The sequence below is a fragment of the Helicoverpa armigera genome, chromosome 30 (genome assembly GCF_030705265.1).
Source record: "Helicoverpa armigera isolate CAAS_96S chromosome 30, ASM3070526v1, whole genome shotgun sequence".
NCBI lineage: Eukaryota > Metazoa > Arthropoda > Insecta > Lepidoptera > Noctuidae > Helicoverpa > Helicoverpa armigera.
The window spans coordinates 986888-1000920 of record NC_087149.1 but is presented as its reverse complement, the minus strand read 5'-3'; the positions used below and the strand labels follow the sequence as shown (position 1 = coordinate 1000920).

The 14033-nt window shown below is 44.5% G+C and overlaps 2 protein-coding genes across 2 annotated transcripts in view; both read right to left on the bottom strand.

Moving 5' to 3' along the window:
• Nucleotides 1-242: 242 nt before the first annotated feature.
• Nucleotides 243-2393, bottom strand: LOC135119114 (uncharacterized). Its single transcript, XM_064042801.1, has 4 exons — nucleotides 2364-2393; nucleotides 1912-2031; nucleotides 1290-1394; nucleotides 243-861 (listed from the first exon to the last, which is right to left on the bottom strand). Exons 1-4 carry the CDS (start codon nucleotides 2391-2393, stop codon nucleotides 787-789), a joined length of 330 nt encoding a protein of 109 aa, XP_063898871.1. The 3' UTR covers nucleotides 243-786.
• A 304-nt stretch (nucleotides 2394-2697) lies between these two features.
• LOC110383390 (leucine-rich repeat serine/threonine-protein kinase 1) overlaps nucleotides 2698-14033 on the bottom strand; it is a 50283-nt gene continuing 38947 nt past the window's right edge. The window contains exons 35-44 of the mRNA XM_064042800.1: nucleotides 10537-10627; nucleotides 9802-9911; nucleotides 9332-9454; nucleotides 8602-8788; nucleotides 7858-7974; nucleotides 6772-6862; nucleotides 6139-6267; nucleotides 5348-5458; nucleotides 4463-4614; nucleotides 2698-2923 (exon numbers count right to left, since the gene is read on the bottom strand). Of these exons, the coding sequence (XP_063898870.1) occupies nucleotides 2778-2923; nucleotides 4463-4614; nucleotides 5348-5458; nucleotides 6139-6267; nucleotides 6772-6862; nucleotides 7858-7974; nucleotides 8602-8788; nucleotides 9332-9454; nucleotides 9802-9911; nucleotides 10537-10627 (1257 nt within the window). The 3' untranslated portion in view covers nucleotides 2698-2777. The remainder of the gene's footprint in view (nucleotides 2924-4462; nucleotides 4615-5347; nucleotides 5459-6138; nucleotides 6268-6771; nucleotides 6863-7857; nucleotides 7975-8601; nucleotides 8789-9331; nucleotides 9455-9801; nucleotides 9912-10536; nucleotides 10628-14033) is intronic.

The following is a 14033-nucleotide window of genomic DNA, read 5'->3' as shown; positions in this document are numbered from 1 at the left end:
TATTTTAGTAAAAAATATTATTTTTAAGTGCATTGAATAAAAGGATTTTTTTTTACCTACGAAGTTGCATGCTTTTTTTAATACATTCTCATAAACGCGTATTTTTATTTTTGGCAGGTTTTTCGAGATATGTTAAGTGAGGACATTAACTATGTATATGTCAACATGAACTTAAATTATAATTAGATTGCAAGTTAGGCTCAGAAGTTTTAAAGTTTTTAACTGATAAATATCGAGACTTGATCAAATCTTCATATGTAGTTGAGAAATAAATAAAATTAGAGTGTCAGTAACAATATTAAAATGTACCAAAACATAAAAAAATTGTCTATTTGTTCCAACAAAACTCTGAAACGGTTCGAACGATTTTACCGGTACTTTCAGCGTAACTTAACCACTTCACTGTCCACGATATAGACACAATAGTTAAACAATCGGTGTGTATCGCATACTAGCTTCTGCCAGCGGTTTCACCCGCATCCCGTGGGAACTACTTCCCGTACCGGGATAAAAAGTAGCCTATAGCCTTCCTCGATAAATGGGCTATCTAACACTGAAAGAAATTCTCAAATCGGACCAGTAGTTCCTGAGATTAGCGCGTTCAAACAAACAAACAAACTCTTCAGCTTTATAATATTAGTATAGATGACTCATGGGACAGGGAAGTTATTAAGCTACTTTCTGTTCTCCATTAAGTCTCCCCGGGTCATTTAAGCCCATTTGGCTCTCTTCCCACAAAAGTGGGCTTAACTTCAAGATGGTTGGCCAGCGGTGGGCTGGTTGGTGTTAGTCGGGCAACCAATGCTGGGTCTGCCATAGAAGACAATAGTACCCGTTATGGGTGTTGGTTGAACTGGATGACTGAAAAAAGGTAAATTAAAAAGTTTAAAAAACATTCAATAAATTGGTAAATGATAAAACAATTAAACAATATCTTTTGATATAAAACATGTTTTTGATGATTCCCAAATATGGCTAAAAACCATCCGCATTAAACTAATCCTGAAACAATGATTTAAATGGCTCATTAATCATTGTTTTATAGACAAAAATAGGCGTGATGACCAGGTTAAAAGTTTCTAAGTAGGTATATAGTTTAGATTTTTCAGAAACCGACAACTATTTTTATTTTAACAAAATAGAATGCATTTAAATTTGTTATAAAATATAATTTCCACGAATTGTTCTAAATACAAGAAATAAATCTATTTTGCAAGTTAATAAAATATCTTATATAAAATTACAGACTAACCCTTCTACGTATATTATCTTTGTCTATAGGTACTTACATGTGGCGCATATCTCTGCAACAGCGGTCGGTATCCGTGCCCGAACGTGGCGATCATTGGAGCCTCCTCCGCCTTGTGGGGGTGCAGGGGGATTATTACTCGCACCTGTAGGAAAAATGGGGTATTTAGTACACTATTATCTAATATAATTTTATAAAGCTAAAGAGTTTGTTTGTTTGCTTGAACGCGTTGTCAGGAATTACTTAGCCGATTTGAAATTCTTAAATGATTCTTTCAGTTTCAATAATGGAATGAGTTTCCAAGGTTTCTAATGGGGCCATAGCGACTGTTCCCACACAGCCAGCTGCGCAGGACATATTATAGTGCACGCACATTTGCTTGGACACAGGTGCACACACTATTCCTTCACTCTCATAGCGCGATGCGACGACAATCCGACACCGGAGAGAGATCACAAGCACCAGCGACATTAACGTATGACACGATGCACGGGTGTTTCAAACACTAACTTATAGGCCTCGGGCTGCCTTGTGAAAGTTTCTAAAACTCACAAAGCGATTTCAGTACGTCCTGGGAATTGAACCCTGCATAGCAGCCGCCTATGTACCTAGAGCTCGCCCCTCAGTGCACATAGGGCTTTCACCTGCACAAGTATACTCACATCTTCCTCATAAGGTCTGAACACGGTGAGGGGCCGCAGTGAGGTGGCGTCGGCCACGATGACGCAGCCCCACGCCGTGCCTATGTACAGCTCGCCTCTCAACGCACATAGAGCTGTCACCTGGAAGCAAAGTAGCAAGATTTTTAATAATATCTCAATAGTCCATAAGCTCTCAGGAGATAATAATGATATAGGTAGCTGTCACCTAGAAAGTATCAAGATTTACATGCACGGCGGTTTTCAACAACACTGGTCAAGTGCGAGTTGGACTCGCGTATTAAGAGGTTGAAATCGCGTACATATCGCGTATTAAAAATACGTTTGTTGTCAGGGCAATACGTAACATACTTATTTATAACTTTAGTTTTCAGTATTTGCTGTTATAGATGCAACAGAAATACTTTATCTGTGAAAAAATTATCTGTCGCTAGCTACCACGGTTCATGACAAACAGCCTGTTGACAGATGAACAGCGAAGTCATCGTAATAGGGTCCCATTTTGCCCTTTGCTTAAGGGACCCTAACCGTGCAACTAGTGTGACGTTTCATAGGTGCCTGCAAAGGTGGGTTTCATAAGAGGTACAAAGGGAGATCACATAGGGGGAGTTCAAAGAGGTAGTCCTTAAGGAAGAACATAGAAGTAGTACATAAGAAAGTATATAAAGGAGCACACTCCTAAAAGAGGAGGTGCTTTGAAGCCACTTACCCGACACTTGTCCTCCGTGAGATGCTCATCCAAGGCTATGGACTGCAGGCTCTCGGAGCAGGGCACCAGCTTGCTGCAGTCCAGCCTCGCGCACTGCTGCTTGCAGCCCACCGACCACTGGTATACGCACACTCCTGGAAGGAGGAGGTGCTTTGAAGAGCTACACACTTACCCGACACTTGTCCTCCGTGAGATGCTCATCCAAGGCTATGGACTGCAGGCTCTCGGAGCAGGGCACCAGCTTGCTGCAGTCCAGCCTCGCGCACTGCTGCTTGCAGCCCACCGACCACTGGTATACGCACACTCCTGGAAGAGAGGGGCAGGGGGGTTAGAGATTGTCAATCATTCACTCGCTATGGATGACAGCGTGCTGCAATGTAGTCGAAGAAATTACATTTCATTCAATCCATCGTTTAATCTAATGTCGATTTCGTTCAATCTAAATCTATTCTTATATCTTTAAATCTATCATTCAATCTACCGCTAATCTATCAATCATTCTATCATTCAATATATCGTTAAATTTATCATTCAATTTATTGTTCATTCTATCGGTCAATCAATCGTTCAATTTATTGTTCATTCTATCGTTCAATTTATTGTACATTCAACCTGTGACGTTGCAAACGCCATCTGTTTTCGAATTAAGATTAACAATCGATTTGTGTTGGATTGGAGATCCAACTAGATGGCGTTGTGTGTTCTTAGTCTTAATCGTAAACAGATTAAAGGTTTTAATTAATTGTTTATATTAAATAATTAGTAGCAATTATTTAGCTATGTTATGTGTGGTGTTTGGAAATCATTTGATTAATTTCTTCGGTCTGATACATTCGTACGTAAGGATCGATTAGTCGACTTTGACAGGAAATTGTCTTTGACAAGAAGGAGTTTGCTCTGCTCTGTGGTCGAACATTCGAGGGAGTGCGTTGTCATTGCGATGGAAAAGAGGATTTTTGGGATTGTTCATTCTCTCGTTTAATCTATCGTTAATTCAATCGTTCAATCAATCATTCAATTAATTGTTCATTCTATTGTTCAATCTATCGTTCAATCAGTCAATCACCCCATAAATCTATCCATGGATGACTGACCATCTTGTCATGACGAATTCTTCTGAAGTCACGTTAAATTGGTCCCAGCTGTCCACATATTTGGCAGCCGTTACTGTTAGTCAGAAGCCAGAAAGCCTGACAACCAGTCTTACCAAGGAGTACACCGGGTAACTGGGTTGAAGAGATCAGATAGGCAGTCGCCTCCAAGTGGCATACTGATGCTCAGCTGCATACAGTTAGACTAGAAGCCGACCCCAACATAGTAGCATAGTAGTCCAAAGGCGCTTCTAAACATAGCCCTTTCTATTCATATCGCTAAGAACTAGAGAGACTGAGTGCACCTGCGTCTGCGCAAATGCTCGTGCACTATAATATGTCCTGCGCAGTTGGCTGATCCTGAGAGTGTCCAGGGAGTTTCTTGCCGGTTCTTCTCCATGAGACCAACTCTTTGGAACCGTGCAACTACTTTAATGCTTCGAAAAAGCTTTTATAGGCCTATCCTACTAATATTATAAACGCGAAAGTTTGTATGTATGGATGTATGGATGTTTGTTAGTCTTTCACGCAAAAACTACTGAATGGATTTTAATGAAACTTTACAATAATATAGCTTATACATCAGAATAACACATAGGCTACAATTTGTAAACATATTGTTCGAAATACTAAACCTACGCAGACGAAGTCGCGGGCACCAGCTAGTTCAAAATAAAAAAAAATGATTTTGATCTTCTTATATGAGAACAGCCGCCGTGACCGAAAGTGGCCTTTCTTCCTTTCTCCCACTCACCTGGATCGTAGTAGACCATGACAAAAGGCTGGTCTTCTGGTGCAGCCATGAGGGTGACTCTTGGCTCTGGTGCCAGCACGTCGGCAGCACAGACTCCGCCCGCCCCCACTGCGTAGGAGCAAAGACCAGCGCCGCCCGCCCAAACCTCCCAACTGGGGGGGAAATTATATTTGGATTGTTTTTAAGAATTTGAAATGATGCGTACTACTTTCACAGCAAAAACCGGTACTACTCCACTATCTCACTCGATACTATTCCACTTCTTTTGTTTTAATCAAGGGTTCCTTTCATGACTTAGGACATAATAAGAGGAGTACATACGAAAGTTCATGAGAGGAATTCCTAAGATCCATAAAAAAAAAAGAGAGCACATGTAAGTACATAAGGGGAGTACATAAGAGAGTACATATGAGTAGTACATAAGAGAGTATATAAGAGGGTTCACAAGAGAGTACATAAGAGAGTATATAAGAGGAGTACATACGAGAGTTCATAAGAGAGTCCGAGAGTTCATCCTAGAGTACATAAGAGGAGTACACAAGAGAAGATTCAAGTGTTCAACATGAAGGTTCTTGATTGAAAGTAAGAAACATGTTGAATATTTTTAAGAAATTAAACCCCTAAAGGATATTAACACCAAATCAAATCAAAATTCGTTTATTCTAACTTGGCTTCAAAACAGCACTTTTCGAATGTCAGAAATTTACAAAAGACAGCCCCCAAAACGCCCGGCATTCACCACTTCCTATGTGTTTTTGCTGGGAAGAAGAAGTGGCGCAACAAACTCCCCAGCAACACATAGTATATACCACATACCTTCCGTTTTCAATATCGTAAACGAAGTCGCGGGTAAAAGACAGGATCGGTAAAAAAAAATCTACTTACCCATGTGGCGAAGGCACAGCAGCCAAGCAGCAGAGCTCAGTAGCAGTTCCCAGCTCAGTGAGCACGAAGCTACCTTCAGCTTCAGGCCTCTTGGAAGTCACCAGGAACAGCCTGCAAGTGGAAATAGAGGCCTGAAGAATTCTTATTGCATAAGAGAGGAGCTAACGGAGCGCAGCGTAGGACGTCCACCAACAAGGTGGACAGACGACCTTATGTCGGTCGCCGTCGACGCTGGATGCAGGTCGCCTCCAACAGGTATCTGTGGAGATCTAAGGGGGAGGCCTATGTTCAGCAGTGGACGTCCTATGCCTGAGATAATGATGATGATGAAGAGAGGAGCTCGTGCACGGAGGAAGGAAAGATAGCGGAGATGCCATAAGGTAGGTAGGTCAGGCGCCTTCTTATAGGTAGGAAGCCATGACTAGGGTTAGTGTGTTTGTGTATATGTCAGTGTGTATGTCGGTGTGTATGTCAGTGTGTATGTCAGTGTGTGTGACAGTGTGTGTGACAGTGTGTATGTCAGTGTGTATGTCAGTGTGTATGTTAGTGTGTATGTCAGTGTGTACGTCAGTATGTATGTCGGTGAGTATGTCAGTATGTATGTCAGTGTGTATGTCAGTGTGTATATCAGTGTGTGAGTGTGTTACCTGCCTATGCTGATCGCGACGGCGACGCGCTGCAGGCTGGGCAGCGCGTGCAGGGCTGCGATGCCGGATGGGGCGCCGCCCACTGCCTCCTGCACGCGTGTGTATGTCAGTGTGTATGTCACTGTGTATGTCGGTGTATGTTACCTGCCTATGCTGAGCGCGACGGCGACGCGCTGCAGGCCGGGCAGCGCGTGCAGGGCTGCGATGCCGGACGGGGCTCCGCCCACCGCCTCCTGCACGCGTACACACCATACTAGTGCACAGCTTGAAGCCCTAAACACAAGATACAAATAGGTTATGATGTGAGCTAAAAGTACAGTCAACTCCAAACATCGATGAACAAATAATATGATTTCGATTTTAGTTTTTTGCCAATTGACTCGATATTGTGAAACAACCATTTGAAGAGTTATAAACTGTCAAGAATATCGTATCATCGCGAGAGCGAATATCAGTGACAACGTCATCAACTACCCTACAATAACTTATAAAAGGAGGTCGCTAAGAAGAAATGGCATAATTGCGCCAGCTTTCATCAGAAGTCAGTTGTTATTAAGGTCACGTAAGTCATTTTTTTCAATCATTTATAAAATGAATTATTGAAGTTCGCAGTAGATATTTAGTTGAATTATATGTTGTGTTGATTATGATTTCAAAATAAACGGATTCTTATCGATTGCACTTTTTTTAAGTAAAATTCCTCTTCTGAAGTTTAAAGTATACTATTTTAAAGACCTAGCAACCTATTTTAATATTAAATAAGTAGTAAACACTCACGAGTACACAGATATCCTGCCGGCTGAGTCTCCGAGCCACATCTTGTTGCCGACGCGACACATCGCAGTCACCATCACAGGCTCAGCTTTATCTATGAAACATTGAGTGTTCTTATTAATAAACATGGGAATAAGAAAGGAATATGCATAAATTTATATTTAAAATGGCCGTTTTCCCGCAGTTTCACCCGCGTCCTGGGAGAACTTCTGTCCGTTATCATCTCCCGAGCCTTTTTCCCAACTATGTTGGGGTCGGCTTCCAGTCTAACCGGATGTAGTGTGAGTACTAGTGCTTTACAAGCAGCGACTGCCTATCTGACCTCATGAACCCAGTTACCCGGGCAACCCAATACCCCTTGGTTAGACTGTACTGTGGTGGTTGGTCACTTGGTTGGGAGAACTTCTGCCCGTACCGGGATAAAATATAGCTTATGTTTACTTGGGGATAGTCTAGCTGCCCAAAAATGCAAGAAAATGCAAAAGAATTTTTCAAATTAGTTCAGAGGTTTCAGAGCTTTTAGGGTACAAAAAAGAGGAACAAAAACCCAGAAATAATATTATTATACTATATTACATATTATTACTAGCAGTTTTCCTGCGGCTTCACCCGTATCCCATGGGAACTACTGCCCGTACCGGGATAAAATAGGACCTATGGTAGTCGCAGATAATGTAGCTTTCGAATGGTGAAAGAATTTTTAAAAACAGTCCAGTAGTTTTTGAGCCTATTCATTACAACCAAACAAACAAAGTTTTCCTCTTTATAATATTAGTATAGATAGATATGATAGGACGATAACATAAACGTCTGTTTTTTCTCAAGAACCAACCAGGAAATCCGTTCTTTTATGTATGCCTCATAAGCCACAATCATTAACGAGGCAACTACTTTCTGTACATGCATGAAAAGTAGCCTAAAGAAATATATGTCAAGTTCCTCGAAAATCCATCCAGTAATTTCGGCGTCCCCGAATGCTAGTCAGCACCGTAGCGTCATCGTCTCCCGAGCCTTTTCCCAACTGTGTTGGGGTCGTCGCCGTAACACAGCCCCCAGCCCGGGAAGGGGATTGCAATATAAACTACTTACCCGGTGGAACTCTGATAGTATGATGGTGCGTGAAGTTGGTAGCCGTGGTAAGCAGCGTGTGAGCTCGCTCCGGCTCCCCGCCGCCGTACCACAGCTCCCAGCCTGGGATGCCTTCCTCTGTTGAAGAATGGGGGTATTTAGTAAAGATTCTACCACGTTGCGGCGCTGTGATAAAATCAAAATGCAATTGTATTCAAAATGAGCAGAAAAACATCACCTTTCTAACGTCAAAAATAACATGAGACGGCCACCATAAACGCCCGCCCTAAACCACTTCCTATATGTTTTTACTGGGAAGAAGAAGTGGCGCAACAAACTCCCCAGCAACACATGTCTGTCTTTCTTACACTTACCCCCTTACTTATAAAATCTCTAATCACCTTCTAAGCAACGTTTTAACTAATCACTACTTAAAGTCTTAAGCATTGATTAAATGTTAGTTAAGACATCAGCCCTTAAGTATTACTTATATTTAATTCACGTTTATAAGTAAGGCTGTTAATGATTATCATTTCAATACAAAATTATTTCATTCATTTTCACACATACACACACTTATTAACACAAACACACACACACACTCCTCTTTCACCCTTATCCTACAGTACTGCAGTGATCTACATACTTACCATTCACTCATAAACACACTCACACACATAAACATACATACACGCGCACACAGATCTACACACTCAGACCCTTTTCGCTTTCACATAATTAAACTACATACTGTAATCCACCTACCATTGACCCCAATGACCGGCTGAGCAGCGGCCGCGGCGGCATGTCTGGCGGCAGCGGCGTCGGCCAGGGCGGCGTACTCCGGCGCGGCCGCCACCGACACCAGCGCGGCGGCCGAGGGGCGCAGCTCCGGCGCTCCCGACCAACAGCGACGCATCGTTTCTAGGATGCTGCAGGGGTATTCTAGATCCTGGAAGGTCGGGGGGTTATTTTTGAGTATGCTAGATGTTAGAGGTTCGAACTGCAAGGGAACTATTTCCCGCACATGGTTAAACAATATATGTTAGCTATTGTTTATTGCTTTGGGACAGGGAAGTATACCTTTTCAAACAAGAAACAAATGCAAATCAGATGGTAAATAACTGAGATATTGGCGACATAAATAAAGTACGGTGACATAAATATGTCGGTGAGAAAGAAGAAGAAGAAAAGACATTTGTTGATACAAGACGTGAAATATTAATGAAATAAACAAAATAACAAATGGTTATTGCAAATGAGCAATTTCAATATTTATGCCAGAAAAAAGTATAACACACATCCATACAACCATTATTAAAATCCATCGCGTTTTAGTATATGTTTGACATTATATGGAACCTGGACTATAAAGTGTGTGAAATCAGCAACCCGCATCTCTTGCACGAGGTGATTAAAGCTCAATCCTTCTATGTATGAGAACAGGTCTATGCCCTGAGGTACCTAAAATTCCTGATGATGATGTGCTACTTACCCTAGGTGACAGCGAAGGTCTGGCTCCATCTAGCACAGCTTCCTTGACCGCCTCGTGACCTTCGAACGGCTGCCGAACGGTCACTATCTCGTAGAGTAGCATCCCGTATGAGAAGCAGTCAACCTGGGGAGAAACAATGATAAATCATAGTGTTAATAATCATATTATTTTTATATGAAATACTAGCTTCTGCCAGCGGTTTCACCCGCAACCCGTGGGAACTTCTGCACGAACCCGGATAAAAATTAAACTTCGTCGATAAATGGGCTATCTAACACCGAAAGAATTGATCAAATCGGACGAAAACTACTCCGCATACCCTGATAAATAGTAGCTAATATAGCCTAAATAAATGAACAATCTAACGCTAAATTGTTTGTCAGCCCATTACTTCCTGAGGTTACTGCATTCAAAGAAAACAAACTCTTCAGCTTTATAATATTAGTATACAAGTATAGACATAGACATACCTTCTCATTATATTCCTCTTCACCATTATACCTCATAATTTCAGGCGCCATGAAGCCTTCGGTACCACCAAAACCTTTGGTGCCGGACGGAGGCGCGAGACGGCTTATACCTGGTGGTGAAGGAATTGTAACTTTATGTTCAGAGGTTAGAGTCGGATTTACTGGGGCACTGTGGGTATGGGAGTGTAATTTATTTGTAACGTCACACTTTCTACTTTTTTTTAGGTACTCTTTTATAAAATTAACCCTATGCACTGTCGTGTACTGCTATATATAGTCCTTTATGTGCTACCTCTATGTGCTCCCTCATGTAGGTACTCTTTCTATATTCCCCGCTATGTATTTTCTCCCTATATACCTCCTCCCGCTATGTACTCCCCAATACACCACAATGTAAATTGTCTATGCGGATATACATATATTCAGACCCTCTCGATCATATAATACTTTCATTCGCTCTTGTGTCAACTGTTGTAACTTCTATTATACAATTTCAATCTTGTACTATTATTTTCCATTCAAAATCCAACCATCAACCCCAATATACTTCCTTATATATTAATAAGCAGCCTACATATTAATCTGATACTGAGCTTGAAGCTATATCATTGAAGAGTTTCATCAAACACCCATTCAGAAGAAGAATTTTACGTGGAAGCAGTGAAAACTTCTATACATGCATCTTCCCATACATATAGACATTCACGTTTATAATATTAGAAATATAATACTAACCATAGTCTCCCAATTTGACATGTACGTTGAGAGGTCCACTCGTCAGATCTTCTCCTGGCTTAGGCATTTTCCATACCAGCACATTTTCAGACTATAACAAACAAAGATATTTAATACTCAATTTGAGCAGGGATTTGACTAAAGGTAAACAATTTTACCAGGACTTTCTGACCGTGGCGTTGGTACATATGGGGCTTAAGAAGGGACATAGTGGGTTTTAGTCAGCAAGAGTCTGATACTCCCTGGAGTCTACAGACTCTAGACATCTAATTTTAAGTACAGTTTTGTTTATGGAAAATTATGACTTGTAGCGCGAGTGATGCATGCGCTGTGTGATGCATGTAACCTGCGCATGTGCCTCAACATGCGCAAGCTACTTGCACCGTGTATATGTTACCTTAAGATCCCGATACACGACGCGTCTCGCATGCAGGTACTCTAGCGCCCGCGCCACTTGTAGCGCGAGTGATGCATGCGCTGTGTGATGCATGTAACCTGCGCATGTGCCTCAACATGCGCAAGCTACTTGCACCGTGTATATGTTACCTTAAGATCCCGATACACGACGCGTCTCGCATGCAGGTACTCTAGCGCCCGCGCCACTTGTAGCGCGAGTGATGCATGCGCTGTGTGATGCATGTAACCTGCGCATGTGCCTCAACATGCGCAAGCTACTTGCACCGTGTATATGTTACCTTAAGATCCCGATACACGACGCGTCTCGCATGCAGGTACTCTAGCGCCCGCGCCACTTGTAGCGCGAGTGATGCATGCGCTGTGTGATGCATGTAACCTGCGCATGTGCCTCAACATGCGCAAGCTACTTGCACCGTGTATATGTTACCTTAAGATCCCGATACACGACGCGTCTCGCATGCAGGTACTCTAGCGCCCGCGCCACTTGTAGCGCGAGTGATGCATGCGCTGTGTGATGCATGTAACCTGCGCATGTGCCTCAACATGCGCAAGCTACTTGCACCGTGTATATGTTACCTTAAGATCCCGATACACGACGCGTCTCGCATGCAGGTACTCTAGCGCCCGCGCCACTTGTAGCGCGAGTGATGCATGCGCTGTGTGATGCATGTAACCTGCGCATGTGCCTCAACATGCGCAAGCTACTTGCACCGTGTATATGTTACCTTAAGATCCCGATACACGACGCGTCTCGCATGCAGGTACTCTAGCGCCCGCGCCACTTGCAGCGCGAGTGATGCATGCGCTGTGTGATGCATGTAACCTGCGCATGTGCCTCAACATGCGCAAGCTACTTGCACCGTGTATATGTTACCTTAAGATCCCGATACACGACGCGTCTCGCATGCAGGTACTCTAGCGCCCGCGCCACTTGTAGCGCGAGTGATGCATGCGCTGTGTGATGCATGTAACCTGCGCATGTGCCTCAACATGCGCAAGCTACTTGCACCGTGTATATGTTACCTTAAGATCCCGATACACGACGCGTCTCGCATGCAGGTACTCTAGCGCCCGCGCCACTTGTAGCGCGAGTGATGCATGCGCTGTGTGATGCATGTAACCTGCGCATGTGCCTCAACATGCGCAAGCTACTTGCACCGTGTATATGTTACCTTAAGATCCCGATACACGACGCGTCTCGCATGCAGGTACTCTAGCGCCCGCGCCACTTGTAGCGCGAGTGATGCATGCGCTGTGTGATGCATGTAACCTGCGCATGTGCCTCAACATGCGCAAGCTACTTGCACCGTGTATATGTTACCTTAAGATCCCGATACACGACGCGTCTCGCATGCAGGTACTCTAGCGCCCGCGCCACTTGTAGCGCGAGTGATGCATGCGCTGTGTGATGCATGTAACCTGCGCATGTGCCTCAACATGCGCAAGCTACTTGCACCGTGTATATGTTACCTTAAGATCCCGATACACGACGCGTCTCGCATGCAGGTACTCTAGCGCCCGCGCCACTTGTAGCGCGAGTGATGCATGCGCTGTGTGATGCATGTAACCTGCGCATGTGCCTCAACATGCGCAAGCTACTTGCGCCGTGTATATGTTACCTTAAGATCCCGATACACGACGCGTCTCGCATGCAGGTACTCTAGCGCCCGCGCCACTTGTAGCGCGAGTGATGCATGCGCTGTGTGATGCATGTAACCTGCGCATGTGCCTCAACATGCGCAAGCTACTTGCACCGTGTATATGTTACCTTAAGATCCCGATACACGACGCGTCTCGCATGCAGGTACTCTAGCGCCCGCGCCACTTGTAGCGCGAGTGATGCATGCGCTGTGTGATGCATGTAACCTGCGCATGTGCCTCAACATGCGCAAGCTACTTGCGCCGTGTATATGTTACCTTAAGATCCCGATACACGACGCGTCTCGCATGCAGGTACTCTAGCGCCCGCGCCACTTGTAGCGCGAGTGATGCATGCGCTGTGTGATGCATGTAACCTGCGCATGTGCCTCAACATGCGCAAGCTACTTGCACCGTGTATATGTTACCTTAAGATCCCGATACACGACGCGTCTCGCATGCAGGTACTCTAGCGCCCGCGCCACTTGTAGCGCGAGTGATGCATGCGCTGTGTGATGCATGTAACCTGCGCATGTGCCTCAACATGCGCAAGCTACTTGCACCGTGTATATGTTACCTTAAGATCCCGATACACGACGCGTCTCGCATGCAGGTACTCTAGCGCCCGCGCCACTTGTAGCGCGAGTGATGCATGCGCTGTGTGATGCATGTAACCTGCGCATGTGCCTCAACATGCGCAAGCTACTTGCACCGTGTATATGTTATCTTAAGATCCCGATACACGACGCGTCTCGCATGCAGGTACTCTAGCGCCCGCGCCACTTGTAGCGCGAGTGATGCATGCGCTGTGTGATGCATGTAACCTGCGCATGTGCCTCAACATGCGCAAGCTACTTGCACCGTGTATATGTTACCTTAAGATCCCGATACACGACGCGTCTCGCATGCAGGTACTCTAGCGCCCGCGCCACTTGCAGCGCGAGTGATGCATGCGCTGTGTGATGCATGTAACCTGCGCATGTGCCTCAACATGCGCAAGCTACTTGCACCGTGTATACGTTACCTTAAGATCCCGATACACGACGCGTCTCGCATGCAGGTACTCTAGCGCCCGCGCCACTTGCAGCGCGAGTGATGCATGCGCTGTGTGATGCATGTAACCTGCGCATGTGCCTCAACATGCGCAAGCTACTTGCACCGTGTATATGTTACCTTAAGATCCCGATACACGACGCGTCTCGCATGCAGGTACTCTAGCGCCCGCGCCACTTGCAGCGCGAGTGATGCATGCGTTGTGTGATGCATGTAACCTGCGCATGTGCCTCAACATGCGCAAGCTACTTGCACCGTGTATATGTTACCTTAAGATCCCGATACACGACGCGTCTCGCATGCAGGTACTCTAGCGCCCGCGCCACTTGCAGCGCGAGTGATGCATGCGCTGTGTGATGCATGTAACCTGCGCATGTGCCTCAACATGC

Coding starts and splice junctions, on each gene's coding strand:
- LOC135119114 (XM_064042801.1), bottom strand. CDS start 2,393: ATGACTTCGCTGTTCATCTGTCAACAGGCT. Junction 2,032..2,363: donor TGTTCATCTGTCAACAGGCT/GTTTGTCATGAA, acceptor CTTTGCTTCCAG/GTGACAGCTCTATGTGCGTT. Junction 862..1,289: donor TGCAGAGATATGCGCCACAT/GTAAGTACCTAT, acceptor ACCTTTTTTCAG/TCATCCAGTTCAACCAACAC.